The 19,343-nt window shown below is 40.1% G+C and overlaps 1 protein-coding gene across 8 annotated transcripts in view; it reads right to left on the reverse strand.

The window, feature by feature from the left end:
• Window positions 1-19,343, reverse strand: part of fbxo42 (F-box protein 42) — a 25,066-nt gene continuing 5,723 nt past the window's right edge. Inside the window, exons 1-10 of one of the 8 annotated variants that reach the window (XM_057846610.1) lie at window positions 11,910-12,001; window positions 7,956-8,235; window positions 7,757-7,873; window positions 7,424-7,558; window positions 3,603-3,756; window positions 3,421-3,531; window positions 3,224-3,320; window positions 3,077-3,133; window positions 2,800-2,916; window positions 1-1,630 (exon numbers count right to left, since the gene is read on the reverse strand). In XM_057846610.1, coding sequence (XP_057702593.1) covers window positions 587-1,630; window positions 2,800-2,916; window positions 3,077-3,133; window positions 3,224-3,320; window positions 3,421-3,531; window positions 3,603-3,756; window positions 7,424-7,558; window positions 7,757-7,873; window positions 7,956-8,235; window positions 11,910-11,933 — 2,136 coding nt within the window. In that variant the 5' untranslated portion in view covers window positions 11,934-12,001 and the 3' untranslated portion in view covers window positions 1-586. The other 7 variants (XM_057846616.1, XM_057846612.1, XM_057846614.1 and 4 more) reach the window with 7 other exon arrangements.

A 19,343-nucleotide genomic window follows, 5' to 3' on the forward strand; every position in this document is an offset into this window, starting at 1 on the left:
TTAAAAATTAAGATCTCTAGATTTCTAAGAAATGAATCTTAAATAATTCAAGTACAGTTAAGTACAGAAGACTTGGACAAAGTAGATGTGGAAGCCTTTATTGTTTACTGTTTATAGTATAGTGCCACATCTCTCACAACTTTTAACCACCGCTGTGCATAAACACGCACGCATACACATACACACATACAGTTTTCAATGTAAACATTGCAGGCTTTAAGAGTGATACCAAAAGCAAGGTAGTCGTCATACGTTTCTGTCAACAGCGTCCTTCATTAAGAGTTCAGAAGGCGGCAGGCGGAAATGTTACGGTCTGGTTGTTCAGCTTATGGGGAGCTCATAATATCACGTGGGATCGATGCAGTGAAAAAGAACGCCGCTCAGCAGTCACTTTTTATCAAAATGTGGTTAAGATATTTTCATTTGCAGAAGCCAGGAGGGAGAAATGGTGAAGTGGAACATCTAACAGATTCCCCAATAATCCTTCCTATAACAAAAAGGCCTTTATGTGTCAATTCCCTTGTGAGGACTGTGGTCACGTGCTGAACCCCAATGATGGCAACCCTGGCACTGAGCTCCATTACCATTACCTTTTCGCACGGACAAAGTACAAGGCGTTTGTCTTTGGGTAGTACTTCACGTTTTGTTTCTTGTCCATGAGGCCTCCAAAAATAATAAGCTCCCCTCTACCCTGCACCACAGTGTGGAGGCTGGTCTCCGGGGGCCCCGTAACTGCAGTAGGGGTCCCGTTTCCGTAAACTCTCCAGGTCACGGTCCCAGAGGTTTTTGCGCGTGACACATCCAACACGTACATCTGCATTGGCTTGCAACAGACCGACTGATACAGAGGTTTACCTACGTTCAGACTCTGAGGAGGATGATGGCCAAGGCGCCTGGCGATCGGGGGGATAGCGTGTCCGTCTGCTCCTGCAGCCTGCGGGGGACTGGAAGAGGATGGGGGAGTTCCAGGGGCGCCCGCTCCAGCTCCACCACTTCCTCCTCCAGAAGAAGATCCCTGCATTGGAAGGGAAGGCGACGATAATGAAGAAGGTAAAGATGCGGAAGATGTGTTTTTGACCGCTTCCAGGCCTCGTCGTAAGGCAGCGGGGGACACTGCTCCCGGTGGAGTCCGCGCAGAACCCGCGGGAGGTGTGTGCAGGCCGTTAGTGCTGGGTATTTCGGGGTGCTGTGCAGCCTCCCAGCTATAGTCTGTAGAGGCGGGTGGATGGCTGCGAAGGGGTGGTGATGCAGCCTGTGCCGGACTGGTCCGTGGGGAAGGGGAGGAGCCATTCAGCAATGGCGGATGTGGAGGCAGAGGGGGGCTATCGGGACATTGCGAAGGAGACAGCTGCTGGGAAGATGACGGGCTGCAGTCTCTGGCATTTCCCCTGGCAGTCGGTCGGGGTCTCAGGGTGCCCCATCGGCCGTTAACGCACGGAGCCTCTTCGACGGCGCCAAGAACAACACCGGCCGCACCGCTCCTAACGGGTGACTGAGAGCGCAATGAAGGAGGTTCCGGGCCCAGGGGGGCAGGTATGGCACTTATGGGGGAGGGCCGAGAGTTAAGACTTGGGCTTAGTGGTGCACGGCCAGAAGGAGCCTGTGAGAACACCACCACACACTGACCCACCTCGAGAGAAAGTAGAACAGCGCATATTAGAGGTTATATTTTGGACTCACCCCAACATTCATTGACAGACACAAATACCATGTCATGGTTGTCAGAAAGCATACTTGTATATCTAAATGTTTTGATTTTCAATGTTTTAAATTTTTTCACCAAGTTTAAAGTGTTGGAAAAAGTAATGCCTCAGAAACGTGACAATTTTCAGGTTGGGGAATCAATTAAAAAGATAAATAGACATTATTCAAAGACTTTTTATTGATTAATGTTGATAAATTGTATTTTAATTTTTTTAAAAATCAACTTTTTTCCATTTGGAAAGATTTTATTGGATGATTAATCAAATAATGATTACAGATGTGCAAATTGTTAACTCTGGAATAATGCACATAATTGTATTTCATTACAAAAATATTTAAATGGTCAGAACAAGAAAACCAGCACAAGCATGCTATAATAGGCTGAAGGCTGCCCTCTATTGGCTAACTCGTATCCTACAAGCAACAAAGCAGCAAGATACAAAAAACTTTTAAAAATCGCGCTTTTCTTTTATGGTGATAGAACCACAAAAAGTATTGATAGTTTGAGAGACCTCAAATTTAAAAGTGCTATGAAATACTACAGCAAATGACTATTTTTGACACACATCTATCAAAAAAGTGACAAAAAAAGGCTTAGTAAAAAATGTAGTCATTCTCAGCTACCTTCGCCCCACCCACTAAAAAGTCACTTCAAAAACGCAGGGCATGGGCAAATAATGAACCACAATCTAGTAGGGTAACACTGTATGTATGTACCTAACTTTTTGGCATCATAATCATTGAACATAATTGTTAAAGAATGGCATGAGGAACCTTCTAATGAAGTTAAGCATCTCGTATGGCAGGCACAATCCCCAGACCTCAACATTATCAAGTTTTTATGGTTTTAGACATTCAATTAAGACGTCGATTTCCACCGCCATCATCTCTAAAAGAGAGGGTATTCTAACTGAGGAATGGTTTGAAAATCCTTTGGAAAAAATCACAAATAGTATGAATCAATACCTAGGAGGATTGAGGCTGTAACTGCCGCTAAAGGCGGACCTACACCGTATTAAATTAGTTCTTGTTGATTTTTTAAGGTGTTCCCATTATTTTGCCCAACCCCTGTAGATATTCATTAGCTAGACCTACTCTGCAAGCTGGGTGGCACCAAAGCTCTGGAGCACCATGATCCTCGTTTTCCACCTGCAGCTGTTGCCACCTCCACGTGGGTACATCCATGTGAAGTAGCCAGGCATCCTTGAGGAGCTTTAACACACACAACACAGGTAGAAGATGTGAATGTCTACAACTACCAGAGGGCATTTCTTTCAATAAAGTGCAGTAATTTAACACACTTAAATTTTTTGTATGATAGCTCCAAATTTAAATGACACCGATAGCAAAATTGAGACAAAATTACACTTACAGCATTTGGGCCTCCACAACCTCCCAAAATAAGCAACGTGTGATCATCAATCACAATCTGTTAGGAAAACATCAAGTCAGAAATAACAAGTATTGCCATCAATACTAGTTTCAATGAGTCAACAAACTGTATGTAACGTTATCCTACCTGTGATTGGCCACCTCTCGGGTGTGGGCATGGCCCAGATATGGCTGGTTTGGACCAAGACCACTGCTCCAAGTCCAAAACCCACACGTCATTACTCCTGATCAGAACAAGCAGATGACAGCAATACAATGAGGTGGAAAATATATACTTAGCATGCAGTGCATTGTGTAAATAAACAAAAGATAAGACATGCATACATTTGCCGTGCTCCTAATGAGCCTCCAAACACCACCATGACGTTTCCAATGACAGATGATGAGTGGCCGGCCATGGGTGGCGGTCCTTGTGTCGTCACAATACAGTTCCACCTTGGAAAGAACGCATATGAATAAAACATGAAATGTAAAATGTCTGAACAGCCAATGTGCTCCCTCCTCACCAGTTCTTTGAAGGGGAGTAGGTGTGGATTTCATCAAAAAATCTCTCTGGTTGGTGTAGTGGGTAAGGGCTAGGTCTTGTCCAGCCTCCAAACAGCACTAACAGATCTTTGTGCATCACAAGAGTTGCTCCAGCTTTGGGTGACGGATACGAACCTAGAGAGAAGACAGCATTGTTTAAACTTGGAAGTATAAAAGGGTATCATACTCATTTTTGTAACAGGCGATATCATAGTTTTCTTCAGAGCCTTTATGACTTTGAAAATACAGTGGGGCAAATAAGTATTTAGTCAACCACTAATGGTGCAAGTTCTCCCACTTGAAAATATTAGAGAGGCCTGTAATTTTCAACATGGGTAAACCTCAACCATGAGAGACAGAATGTGGAGGGGAAAAAAAAACTGAAAATAACATTGTTTGATTTTTAAAGAATTTATTTCCAAATTAGAGTGGCAAATAGGTATTTGGTCATCTACAAACAAGCAAGATTTCTGGCTGTCAAAGAGGTCTAACTTCTAACGAGGTCTAACGAGGCTCCACTCGTTACCTGTATTAATGGCACCTGTTTTAACTCATTATCAGTATAAAAGACAACTGTCCACAACCTAAGTCAGTCACACTCCAAACTCCACTATGGCCAAGACCAAAGAGCTGTCGAAGGACACCAGAGACAAAATTGTAGACCTGCACCAGGCTGGAAAGACTAAATCTGCAATAGGTAAAACGCTTGTTGTAAAGAAATCAACTGTGGGAGCAATTATTAGAAAATGGAAGACATACAAGAGCACTGATAATCTCCCTCGATCTAGGGCTCTATGCAAGATCTCACCTTGTGGCGTCAAAATGATAACAAGAACGGTGAGCAAAAATCACAGAACTACACGGGGGGACCTAGTGAATGACCTACAGAGAGCCGGGACCGCAGCAACAAAGGCTACTATCAGTAACACAATGCGCCGCCAAGGACTCAAATCCTGCACTGCCAGATGTGTCCCTCCTGCTGAAGCCAGTACACGTCCAGGCCCGTCTGCGGTTCGCTAGAGAGCATCTGAATGATCCAGAAGAGGACTGGAAGAATGTGTTATGGTCAGATGAAACCAAAATAGAACTTTTTGGTAGAAACACAGGTTCTCATGTTTGGAGGAGAAAGAATACTGAATTGCATCCGAAGAACACCATACCCACTGTGAAGCATGGGGGTGGAAACAACATGCTTTGGAGCTGTTTTTCTGCAAAGGGACCAGGACGACTGATCTGTGTAAAGGAAAGAATGAATGGGCCCATGTATCGAGGGATTTTGAGTGAAAATCTCCTTCCATCAGCAAGGGCACTGAAGATGAGACATGGCTGGATCTTTCAGCATGACAATGATCCCAAACACACAGCCAGGGCAACAAAGGAGTGGCTTCGTAAGAAGCATTTCAAGGTCCTGGAGTGGCCTAGCCAGTCTCCAGTTCTCAACCCTTTAGAAAATCTGTTGAGGGAGTTGAGTCCGTGTTGCCCAACGACAGCCCCAAAACATCACTGCACTAGAGGAGATCTGCATGGAGGAATGGGTCAAAATACCAGCAACAGTGTGCGAAAAGCTTGTGAAGAGTTACAGAAAACGTTTGGCCTCCGTTACTGTCAATAAAGGGTACATAACAAAGTATTGAGATGAACTTTTGGTATTGACCAAATACCGTACTTATTTTCCACCATGATTTGCAAATAAATTCTTTAGAAATCAAACAGTGTGATTTTCTGGGTGTTTTTTCCCCACATTCTGTCTCTCATGGTTGAGGTTTACCCATGTTGAAAATTACAGGCCTAATATTTTCAAGTGGGAGAACTTGCACAATTAGTGGTTGACTAAATACGTATTTTCCCCAATGTACCTGTGTTCTACATGAACAAGATTGTTAATGTTAGACAGTTAAGATAAGGAAAAATAATAAGTGGAAACAGCTGACTGATAATCAAGAGGAAAAATCTAATGGTATGATTGTCCCACAGTCAATGTCAAAACATCACATGAACTCATTTTTCTTCATTTACAGAGGAAACACGCTTTTGAGCCATAGAAAAAAGCATCAGCCTGTCCAGACGTCAATTGTTCAGTAAGTTACTTCATGCGTTTATATAGAATTTCAACACACAAAAGGTATTATCCGATCTCATGTTTCAATTCTGCAGAATATTTATTTCTCAAATTCTTAAAGTAATCCTCGATCTTTAAGACAAGTAATTCTTAAAAGATAAATGTTAGTATGAGTTATAATAATTTGATATTAAAACCCCTCCTAATGTTTTCGTTTTAACAAAGTTTGTAAAATTATTTTAAGTGATAGGTCGCCATTCTTGTTACGTTGCAGTGCGTGACGTCACTTGGCCCGTTGCCGAACTTTCAGCGTGTCACTCTTAGCTACCCCAACATGTCGTCGGTTCTGCCCTTCCAATTTGAACCAGATCGAAAAAGTGAAGAGCAGGACAGCACTGTCGGTCGTTCACAAGATGAGCAGCAAAGGCTAAATGAGAGCAGGAAATACAGTACCTGATAAGACGAGTTGGGAAAAACTGGTGATGTACTCGTGGCAAGTGCGTCTCAATGACAATGGAGCTAGAGAGTGTATGCTGTTGAGAACACCGGTTTATGTTCCTCAAGATAAGCTATTGCATTTTCAAATTTATCCCAGCATAATTACGTAGATTTTTAGCATCCAGAGCTGTCGTGTGCTAATTGTCCTCATTAAATTCGTCATCTGACGGGAACAAATCCTGGAATCGAGTGTAATCCATGTCTTGTACATTGTAACACGTGGTAGGTAGAATACGTGAATAAAAGTACCAAAAGGGGGAGAAGCTTCCATTTATGCACATTTATTCACAAAAAATAATATTTCCACCTTGACCACTCGTCACTCGGGAGACGAACTCCAACATAAAAGTAATGTCCATGTCAGAGTACCTGTCGTCACTGTAGCGTGCCATAGTGCTTTAATTATTTGGCATGATTTGGGGACAACTCCCACGAAGAATAGTCAACAAAAAAGATAACAATAGTAATCCAAATCCGCGTTTTTTTCACTCACTCGGAGATCCAGGAATTAGACCAATCCCATGATAGCGTTGCAGCCGCGATCAGGCCGTCGAATCCACCAAATAGACGGATCCGAAAAGCCGCTTTGGGACCGTCGAGTCCAGAACATAGACAGATCCAAAACCAGTATTGCAGCCGCGGTGGGAACGTCGGATCCAGAAAATAGACGGATCCCTTACTTGACTAAGGATCCGGGAAAAATGTTTGTGCGCCAGTTGTAACGCGTGGTATGTAGGATACGTGCATACAGGGACCAAAAAGCGGAGCAGTTTCCATTTATGCACATTTATTCACAAAAAATAATTCCACCTTGACCACTCACGTCACTCCCCTTGTTTCAATTTGACTGGAAATTGCATCCAAAAGCAGCACATTGTGGCATTTTACTTCGCGAGTTTAGGCAGCAATACGCAATAGTTGTATACGCTACACATTTGGAAAGATCCCCTTTACGTCATTAACTGCGAGCCCGCAAAACATGGCGCCAACTATCGGTCAAAATGTGCTCTAAATATTATAAAATATTTCCATTGATTTAACATTTTATGTGTTTCTAACAAATTTTAGTACAAGAGAACAATTGTGGTTTATTAGAGCCTACATGTATTTAAGGTAGAGGATCACTTAAAGTCTTGACTTGACTGAGCCCTTGGTCAAACATGTGATCACATTTTTACACAGGTAAAGGCCTTACCCCTCGAGGGATCCTTTTTTTTTCTCCCATAAGAGCTGAGGTAGTCTTACCTGAAGCTAGAGGACGGATCCACTCCTTGCTGTTTAGGTCCAGTCTCCATAAGTCATTAAAAGCAGCATTGCAGCTACTCTGGGTGCAGCCACCAAACACATACATGGACTGATTTGAGTCATAATAACATGCGCCTGCAAGAATAGTGGCCATCAATACAAGAAAATAAAGTTACGAAGCAGATTTTGTTTCAAATAAGGTACAATTGTAATGCATTATAGATGCTAGAAGCTAAATTGGTTTTATCAAGATTTAGAGCAAATAATATTAGTTGTACCCAAGATTGAAGAGCAATTTATTTGTCATGCATCGACTTCCGTAAGCATACTAACTGTGTGAAAAGCGCTGGGTTATTGGAGTTCCTGGATAAGGATATGTTCGACTTTCCCATTGAATGTTTCCCTCCTGGACAGCTCTTATGAAACCATGATAGCACTGATAAGCAACACCTAGATTAAAAAAAAACTTTGAACTTCTTTGCCATAAAACATGTTTTCTTTGTGGTCTGTGATCATTTAAAAAATTGCTTACCTTTTATAAGGCGGTACCACTGCTTGCATACAAGAGCAGCTGTTTTGTGTTCCTGATAAGGTGACAGAAACGACAGTATGTATTCAAGGACTTCCTCAGGCAGCTCCATCATGGTCCCCCCTCCAGCTTTGACAAAAGTGTCCATGTTCCCTTCTTCTCGATAAGACTCCAGCTTTGCCTCAAGGGCCTGCATTATTCTGGAGGGGCTGGCGCCATCGTCCTCTGTGTCCATGGCAACAAAGCATCCATCGTCATGGTTGATCGTTTGGGACATTATGGGCTGTAAGAACAGGGGAGACAAGATGGTAAATGAAGAGACAGACCCTACTGCAAATACAATGGACAGTAAGTACATGCAGTCAGGAATGTAATGGAAATGTGGTTGGTTAAAAAAAATATGCGTATTTTTTATATAATTCAATTAACTTAGTAATGCACTTGGGGGGGAAAAAATTCAGAGATTTCTTTTAATAGTGCCTTAGTTATATATGGGTGACTGTCTCCCAATCTGAAATAGAAGAAAAGTAGAGATTTAAAATTTTGGATCATAATAGTAAAGGCAATTAGGAGATAAATACGCCGATTTGAAGTCAGTTCAAGGCAAATGAAGTCATAAAAACAAGACTTTTTAAAAGGAATCCTATGTCAAATAATACCACAGCTTTGTTGAGCAAACCATCTGAGAGCGCAAATGATGGTGACTAATTAAAATACTCGTCATACACAAAGCTAAAGACAAAAAGCTTCATAGCAACTATACATTGCATAATTGTAAGACTGCCCTTCAAATTCTTCTGAAACAACTGTCTAAATGAAGTTAATTGCTACTTAACATAATAGAAAGAAATTGTTGAACCATTTAACAAACTCATATAGTTCAAGAAAGAAAACCATCTTTTTTGCTGTCGCCATCGTGACTGCAAAATGGACACCACGTATTGGCCCTTTGGATCACTGATTCCTCTGATGTACTACAAGTCTCTACCAGAAAAATTATCAGGATAAAAGCATGTCAAGTAACAAAAAGACAATACTAGGTAGAAAATCGGAAACACTAACTCTTGATTTTATGCAATGTAGTGCTGCAACGATTAATCGATTTACTCGAGTATTCGATTATAAAAAAAAGATTCTAATCAAATTTTGCTGCTTCAAGTATTCGTTTAATTAAAGTGGCGCTGTAATGGTTTGTTTTGAAAGTGTTTGCATTTAGCTTTATTGATTTGGGTGGATACAATGCCTCTAGTCTGCCTCATTTCACATGGTTGAAAATCCATCGGCTCCCTGTTAAGACCAACATTGGCTCAAACAAAAACTTAGCTTAAGTTTTTTTAATGTAATTGTGGCTGGCAACCAGTTCAGGGTGTCCCCTGCCTACTGCCCATAGTTAGCTGGGATAGGCTCCAGCACCTCCGCAACCCTCGTGAGGAAAAGCAGCATGTAAAATGAATGAATGAATGTAATTTAGTTTATAGGTATATTTGGCGGGGTTTTTTTTGGGGTTTTTTTTGGGAATATGTGTCTGAACCATTTGTTAAGAGCATTGTTAAAAATAAAAATAAAGTTAGCATTTTATAGCATTAAGCTAGCAGACTTTTGCTATTTAAGTTAGCCAATTGTTCTTTTGTTGTACATAGAGCTTTATTTTTTATACTGTTTGAGGCTCAGCTCTGGTATTTTCATTTTCTTATGTTTCTTATACGAATACTTGATTATTCAAACTAAATGGTCCATTGATTAATCGACTACTAAAATAATCGATAGCTGCAGCCCTAATGCAATGCATTTGTGTTGAGTTTTCAGGGTAAGCAATAAGCCGGTGAATATCGTCATTCATTCAGGGTATTTCATTCTCAGAGCATAGAATCCATCACAACTGGAATTTTCTGGTTGTATTAGTTTTGCCTCTAAATCGAGCGGGCTATTACAATTATGATCTTTCAAATGAAGACAATTCAAATACTCGTGTGGGACGACTTTACTGTTATTAAAATATTAAAAAATGACCCATAAGATTATCATGGGATGCAATGTAGATTCGCTTCAATTTGCCACACCATTAGGCCAGCAGCTCCGTTATTCAATAAGGTAATCATGTTTAAGGTGTTAAAACTACTGCAATAAGATGCAATGACTGACACCTTGGAGAACAAAGCCGATGATAGTAGCCAGATTGATCTTTGTGACACTTTTCTGTGCTCATCTAGCATTTTGCTAAAACAACTGGGGGATTTCACAATAAACATGGTAGATTTCACATTTTGACTTGATTTCATGCTATAATGTGATAAATGTGTTAACATGTCGCATTGAAGCATGATGAGTTTCACCTGCACATTCAGCAATACAAAATGGTCATTCCTTCCAAATCAGCTCACTTGCTGTATAACCTTTTGGTGCAGCCCTTCTCAAATAGTTGGGCGTGCTCCCCTTGGGGCCCATGGTGTGATGATACCAAGAGGGTCCATGTGACATAGAATAGTCAGGAACATGCTATTTTCCTGCCATGTAAAAATAAAGTAATTGTACCCCCACTACAGTAGATGGCAGTGAGTCTGTAAATGTCAGTGTGTGCACAGGAAGTATTTGTTCTATGTGTAGGGGGGTATTTATACAATAAGCATGTGCACACACAGCACAGAGCGGAGGAGATAATAAGTGTACTAAACAAACCCTAAAGAAACAAGACAAAAAATAGGGTGAAAAGAAAGTGAAGACAGAGACGAGGCAGAACAAAGTCTCCCAAATTCTACAAACAGTAAATATGACAAAGTATGCGCTTGGCTTCACCATGACGATGGCGAAAGACTAGGAAAGATTAGTGTTCACTGTGTCTTAAAAGGTTAGCGCAGGAACAGTAGCAGTGGATAGGTGCAGATTTTTGTTCAAGCTGATCTAGCAGACAGATAATAATTGAGAAACACAGTTTTACTGTGTTGTATATTACAGTTAATAGCAACATAACTATGCTGCTGTTATCATGCAGTACAAAAAAAAAAAAAAAAAAAAAAACATGTTAGGACCAAGAGGGTTAAGGAACTCAAGGGTCCAGTAATGGCTGCAACTCCAAAAACCTGGGTTCTCCGAATTAAAGAGACGACACACACATAACTACACAGGGATATGGCAGTGATCTGAACAAGAACGGATTTTTTTTGTTTGTTTGGATGAACGTAGAAGTCAAACTCGACGTGATAACTCATCATTTTATAACAAGATACTTAACTTTTTTTTCTGGGTGGCAGCAGCTTCCGCACCTTTTGAACATGTGAAGATCCAAATTGTTTTTACCGTTATTTGAGATGGGTGCCAATCTGCCCCTCAGCCTCTTTTTCCACATCCATCCCACTATATCATTAGCAATAACATGCTATCTAGCATCACATCATGGCAGAAACGTTGTACTCCTTGACTTTGTTAAATAGATCTTTCAAATGTCTTTTCTGTATTTTTACATTCGTTCCTCGGTGTTATGCTAACATCTGCTAACCTATCACTAGCATTTTAGCTAACACCTAGGTCTCGTTTGAGTATCTAAGAGTACGAAGGTTTTAAACTAAAGACACAACGATCACAACGATATAAAGCTTTTAAAAATCACGTGACGATGTAATGTTCCAACAACTTCTCGATCTAATTGATAACGAGTTACCAGCCTACTGATAATTTGTGCTAACATTAGCTTCAGCAGAATCTGTGCGCTAATTAGCTGTTCCGGCGGATTCGACGTATAGTCTAGTCGGGCTTTCTTGTGAATGACGCTGTCACTTTCAGCCCTTTCAGCCGTGGGAGCGTCAACAGTACCGCCGTTTAAGACGAGTTCTTCCGCGACTGTGCTTTAAAGCTCCGCTCGTTCCCCGGGTATCAGCTCCGGTGTGTCCTCAACGGCCTCCACACGGTTGCCATATTCCGACCTATGGGCTTCCTCAGCAGTACACTGCGCGCACATCTAACCTCAGGCGGCTGCGGCAGCATCATCCACGGGTCGGCCCCACTGGCAGGGTGGGTCTCCGCTTGGATGCCTTGGGGGCGGTCCGAGGCAGACAAGCCTCCAAACTCTAGAAACACTAATCTACTTTAGCACCCTTTTACTACTTTGAACTCAAACAACCTTTCAGAAAAACATCAGTGCTGCGCATTATAAAAGAAAAGGAACATAAAGCTATTACACACCAAAAAATCTTATGCTACGGCAGGCTGAAAAGCCTATCCAACTGGGATTTTCTTGGGAACAACGGCCAAAAGATTCGATCTTGATTTCTCTGACACTAATCACCCAAACAGAAAATGTGAAACTATTGAAAAAGTTTTGAAATAAATTATTTCTATCTTATTTTTCATAACCCCAAACTGTTATTTGGACAGTGTTGACATTTTTACTTGATATGTACAGTGGGGAGAACAAGTATTTGATACACTGCCGATTTTGCTGGTTTTCCCACTTGCAAGCCATGTAGGGGTCTGTAATTTGTATCATAAGTTCTCTTCAACTGTGAGGGACGGAATCTAATACAAAAATCCAGAAAATCACATTGTATAATTTTTAAATAATACATTTGTATTTAACTGCATGAAATAAGTATTTGATACATTACCAACTAGTAAATATTTCGGCTCTTAGTTCTTTTTGAAGAACCCCTCCTGTTCTCCACTCATTACCAGAAGTAACTGCACCTGTTTGAACTTGTTACCTGTCTAAAAGACACCTGTTCACATGCTCAAACAAACAAAACTCCAACCTCTCCACAATGGCCAAGACCAAAGAGCTATGTAAGGACATCAGGGATAAAATAATAGACCTGCACAAGGCTGGGATGGGCTACAGGAAAATAAGCAAGCAGCTTGGTGAGAAGGTAACAACTGTTGGAGCGATTATTAGAAAATGGAAGAAGTTCAAGTTGACGGTCAATCTGCCTTGTTCTGGGGCTCCATGCAAGATCTCACCTCGTGGGGCATCACTGATCATGAGGAAGGTGAGGGATCAGCCCAGAACTACACGGCAGGACCTGGTCAATGACCTGAAGAGAGCTGGAACCACAATCTCATCGGAAACACATTACACCGTCATGGATTAAAATCCTACAGCGCACGCAAGGTCCCGCTGCTGAAGCCAGTGCATGTCCAGACACGTCTGAAGTTTGCCACTGACCATCTGGATGATCCAGAGGAGCAATGGGAGAAGGTCATGTGGTTGGATGAGACCAAATTGAACTTTTTGGTCTAAACTCGGCTCATCGTGACTGGAGGAAAAAGAAGGATGAGTACAATCCCAAGAACACCATCCCAACCGTGAAACATGGAGGAGGAAACATCATTTTTTGGGGGCTGCTTCTCTGCCAAGGGTACAGGACGACTGCACCGTATTGAGGGGAGGATGGATGGGGCTATGTATCGCCAGATCTTGGCTGACAACCTCCTTCCTTCAGTGAGAGCCCTGAAGATGGGTCGTGGCTGGGTCTTCCAGCATGAAAACGACCCAAAGCACACAGCCAAGGCAACTAAAGAGTGGCTCCGTAAGACGCTTAAGGTCCTGGAGTGGCCTAGCCAGTCACCAGATCTGAACCCGACAGAAAATCTATGGAGGGAGCTGAAAGTCCGTGTTGCCCGGCAGCAGCCCCAAAACCTGAAGGCTCTGGAGAACATCTGCATGGAGGAGTGGGCCAAAATCCCTGCTGCAGTGTGTGCAAACCTTGTCAAGGACTACAGGAAACGTTTGGTGTCTGTAATAGCAAACGAAGGTTTCTGTACCAAATATTAAGTTCGATTTTTATGATGTATCAAATACTTATTTCATGCAATTAAATGCAAATTTATCATTTAAAAATCCTACAACGTGATTTTCTGTTTTTTTGTATTACATTCCGTCCCTCACAGTTGAAGAGAACTTATATACAAATTACAGACTTCTACATGCTTTGCAAGTGGGAAAACCAGCAAAATCGGCAGTGTATCAAATACTTGTTCTTCTCACTGTAAGTGTAAAAGTGGCTCTTTCTTACTAGGGTTGCCAACTGTCCCTTGAAAAACGAAATCGTATTCAGAAACAAAAGTACGCATCCCTTGTTGAGCTTTAAAGGGACGCGTTTTGTCCCCTATTATCATCAAACTCGAAAATAATGTCTTATGCACAGGAGTTTTACTTTTTCGCAGCTGGGGCAAAAATGTTGATGACCCCGAAACGCAGTGTCAGCAATAAAATTAAATTACAAGATATATGCTGCGATAGTAGTTTAGCCCATGCTCGTACCTACAGGCATTCCAGCTGTGCGTGTGAGAGTGCACATTTTTCGGTCTTACCTAGTGGAGAAGAAGACGCCGCATCCTTTTGACTGAATATTCCAGCCAGGAACATTTATAATAATACGTTGAAAATGAGCGTTATTTTGTTTCCCATTTTTGAAGGTCACCGTCTTTAGTGGAGCAAACTGAATCCCCGCTCACCATTTTGGCGGTGCTCTCCAGCGTTTCATGGTCCACATCTTCAATCCTTGGTTCTCGCTCAGTAGTGGTCGCTTTTGAAAGCCTAGGTTTGAAAAAATTATGTATATCCATCTTGCCTCTTCTGTCCTCAGGGTTTGTTTTTTTGCTAAGCAAGGCAAATGACCGTCTCTAAGGTGCTAGTCACATGATTAGTTTAAAAAAAGAATTTCGACCCATTATAGAATTTTATTTTGTTCATTTCATTCATTTTTGTTGTTAGTTTTATTGCTTTACAACATTTTACCGGCAAAGTCTTAATTTTAAATTCATATACAGTGGTACCTCTACATACGAAGTTAATTCGCTCCAGGACTTTATTAGTAAGTCGAAATGGTCGTATGTCGAGCAGGATGGTCCCATAAGAATACATTATAATTCCATTAATTCGTTCCACAGCCCAAAAACCAACACTAAATCTTTAATAAATACTGCTTTTATTATTGCAAATAGCAATTACAAAGAGCAGAACAAAGTATGAATAAAACAAAACGGGTTCTAATGTGGCAGACTTTTTTTTTTGCCTTACCTGAATGCACCACAGGGCTGACGTGAAGGTGAGCAAGAGTTTACTTTCTGTTTTGATGCTGGCGTCAGCTGCTGTTGCACAAGTTGATGGAATAAATCATTAGAAACCTGACGAAGCTGGCGATTTCTTTGGCGATGTTACCAAAATAAGAAATGTCACCTTAACTTATTAAGACTGGCGAACGGAGGAGGACCGCCGGCCGAGATCGACATTTCACGGCTCAAGGTGCACTCATTGATTGGACAAAGAGAAGAGAAAATACCTCCTTCCTGGGAAGGGAGGGACATAATGTAATGCATGTAATTTAGCATAGCATTATTTTTCCATGTTAAACTTTATTTAGTTTTTATTACTTTTATTTTGCAATGATAATATAAACGTGCATCTGTGCATAATTTTTTGTTAACTGACTGTATTGTGAGGCAGAAGTTTGTATATATTTAAGTTGATTAAATAAAAAATAAAAAAGTAATGTACCATAGCATTGCAAGTCACCACGGGGTTGTGACCTCCCGACTCAATGCCAAGCGAGTATATAAAAAAATGCATAGGGGAAAATTAAACCACGAAAGGGACCCCTAGTCACAGGTGGGACTTTTTGGACAGCCAAAATGTCACCACTTCCAGGAGGGCACGACTCACAAAACGGCCACCCCAAGAGGCTTTGCCTGTCTCGGCCAGTCACTCTCACATGATACGATCAGCAACAGCATGCAACACACAATTGCCACAGTAGAACCCAATTCTGTGTATCAAATGCAACTGCTTAGTGCAGCACAATCTTGCCATTGTTGATTGTGAATAGCGTCCATGCTGTACTTCCACTTACAAGGATGCCCTGCATGTACCGTCACTGCCTTGAGCATCACAACTCCACGCTGTTACGCTGCACATAAAGTGGCAAAGTGCACCCTGATCCGGTTGCATTCACAAGCGGAGCAGGGTGCGCTTAAAGCAGACCGATTCCCACGATTTTTGAGCGGACCAGAGTTCGGTTGTTTGGTCCGAACTAGAGTTCGGATGCACATTCACATTAGTGGACTATCTGAGAAAAAGAAGTGCAAGTGTGAAAGCACCCTTATTTGTAGAACGAACGAATACTGGTATGGTGCTTTACAAGAATATCCTGGGAAACGCATTCCCCCTCCTATGCTGTTTTTTGACCAATGATCAAATGGAACAATGACGATACGAAATCTCCCTCATCACATTGGTCAAGGTGCTGTCACTAATGGAAGACAACATAAGTGTGTGGGAGATTAGAGGTTTGAGTGAAGTGAGACTAAAAAAGCATGTTGAAAATGAAATTTGTTTTCTTGTTCTTAAAAAAAAAGTATTTTCTTTTTTTTTTTTTTAAATGGCCAAACACACACACACATAAAGGCTCGGGACCTTACGTTAAATTATACAATTTAAAATATATCTGGACAGATTTAATTCTAGTATATTTTGTATTAAAAATACATTAATGATAATTATTTTTTCCCATGTGCTTATATAACTCAAATATGTACTGTACCTAATTCCGTTTTCCACATGTGCTTATATAACTCCAATATGTACCTAATTAATTCCGTTTTGAGTAAAATTGTTATAATATTATAAATATAACAACAACAAATCACTTCACATACAAAAAAATAATTAAAGGGTGACTGTTAACGGGCTGGCCGGCTCTACCAATGAAGAGTCCCTTTTTTTTTTCAGGGAGTTGGCAACCCTAGTTGCAACTACATAACTGAAAACACTTGAAGCTCACTCTATTCCTGTTTGAAGCCTTGTAACGGTGAGGTATTGTTAATCAATTGTCATTGTCATCTTGGTCTCATGATGCAAAAATGTGATAAGGAATGTTTGAATACTATCTAATTTAACAAGGACATTTATTGGTGGATTCTTGTCTTTAGCTGTGAATTTTGGCATTTCACTTTTGCTATGTTTAGAACAAAACTCAAAAGTAATTTTAAGGAATTTCTTACAATTAGGCCTACAGTGGTACCCTAACTAATCAGTGACTCGACTTGGGATTTTTTCAAGGAGAAAGATATTACTCAGCTGTTTTGTTTTTTCTTGCTGTGACTCATGAGCAAAAACTACCAATATTTGGGCTCTTAACAAAGGGAATTTGGCATATGGTGAACAATTCATCACAATCAAGACTCAGGCTGTTTTTTTTTTCTTCTTGCCACTTCCAATTGGTGTTAACTCAGTGCTATAACTCATGGTAATGTTCATGAACCAGCTAACAAATAACATCAATGTTGCAGGTTATGACCCTTTTCCCAACAGCTATTTGAACATAAACATTTTAGTAATGCATGTAGACCATACTCGTATTCCTCAGCCCATGCAAAAATGACTAAAATTACTGCAGTTCAGTGTACCGAATTGGTTGCGAAACCTCTTTGGCGTGTATATATTAGGACAAAATAGCAGAATCTTTCATTAATTACAGCAGGAAAATATGATTCAGGACTGTTGTGAGTTATGGGTATAGTCATGCAACAAACAACATCAAGGTTATTATATGAGAATTCTTCCCAATTAAACATGGTGGACTGCAACATGCTAAGGCATGTGAGGAATTCCGTGTAAAAGATGCGGTGATGTTCAATATGTGTCCAACTCGGAATTTTGTAATGTTTTTCATTTTTGACATATCACGTGCTGGTTTCAGGACATCCTTTTTGAATGACAAATTTAATGACAATGTGTGTTGCTGTTCTTGTCCAATTGATGTATTGGCTATAATGAAAATGACTATTAATGAGCCAACTCTGAATTGGTTTGGTCTAGTTGGTTGTCAATTGGTTGTGGGGTTTTTTTTCTCTTTCATTGTGTGAACTTAAAGTTAAGGACAGAAGTATTCCACAATATAATAAGAATTCTGGACGATGAGATCAAGGGGTGGGATTAAGTTTTTCTTCTTTACAATCCCCTTCGAGTGCAAATAAATATTCTAAATTACACTGTATTTGTTTTTTTTTTTGCATGATTGAAATAAAAAAGCTTCATCATCATCATGATTTGGTCTCCTTGGGCTATTTGTTAGTCTTTTTATTTTTTTGGTATCTCCCTCACCTCTGGACGTCTGCGCCACTACACTCTTATCTTTATGGGTTTTTAGAACCTTCTGAGTCTGAATTGACTTGAGCAGTTTGAAAACCGGGGCCGGAGAAGGTGGGTTTTGTGTTACTGGTCCACTCAGAGCTCCGGAACTAAAGCCATGTGCGTGTCCGCAGAAGGTGGGTGGTGTGATGCATCCATGTCAAGTAATTGATTTTTTTTTTTTTTTTTTTTTTTTTTTTATGTTGGAGAAATCAAAAATGTTAACAAAATGTGTGTATATATATATATATATATATATATATATATATATATATATACATATACAGTATACAGTACTGTGCAAAAGTTTTAGGCAGGACACCTGCCTAAAACTTTTGCACAGTACTGTATATTTTTATTATATTATGTATATACAGGATATACTGTATGTATATATTTTCCCCAAGTGGAAGCTTCCATGATCCTAATAAATTTAATATTTAAAAAATTATATATATATATATATATATTAGGGCTGTCAAACGATTAAAATTTTTAATCGAGTTAATTACAGCTTAAAAATTAATTAATCGTAATTAATCGCAATTAATCGCAATTCAAACCATCTATAAAATATGCCATATTTTTCTGTAAATTATTGTTGGAATGGAAAGAAAAGACAAGATGGATATATACATTCAACATACGGTATATAAGGACTGTATTTGTTTATTATAACAATAAATCAACAAGATGGCATTAACATTATTAACATTCTGTTAAAGTGATTCATGGATAGAAAGACTTGTAGTTCTTAAAAGATGAATATTAGTACAAGTTATAGAAATGTTATATTAAAACGCCTCTTAATGTTTTCGTTTTAATAAAATTTGTAAAATTTTCAATCAAAAAATAAACTAGTAGCCCTATTCTGTCCTCAATGTGTGTGAGTACACAAATTGACAGATAGCGAACATAAGTTCCAAAAAGAAATCAGACGGTGTGGCAAAGTTGCATGGGCTTTACTGAAGTCATCTCTTTTTGACAGGAGCACGTTTCTTGTATTTTTGTAAAACTGAAAATAACAAGGCAATGTGTCAATAACTTGCATAAATCACAAAATAATATAAAATGTACACACACGTGTCCATTTGAGCAGTAGCACTAGCTAATTAGCTCACAAGCATCTAACAATGTAACTGCATTTCACCATATATGTGAACAAATTCAAATACACATCATCAATAACTATCTAATGCTCATGAATATAAACAAAGGAGGAATATAACTCACAAGCGATGCATGTATTAGACACAAACAGTGTGATGGGGCTA

The sequence above is a fragment of the Corythoichthys intestinalis genome, chromosome 9, assembly GCF_030265065.1.
Source record: "Corythoichthys intestinalis isolate RoL2023-P3 chromosome 9, ASM3026506v1, whole genome shotgun sequence".
NCBI lineage: Eukaryota > Metazoa > Chordata > Actinopteri > Syngnathiformes > Syngnathidae > Corythoichthys > Corythoichthys intestinalis.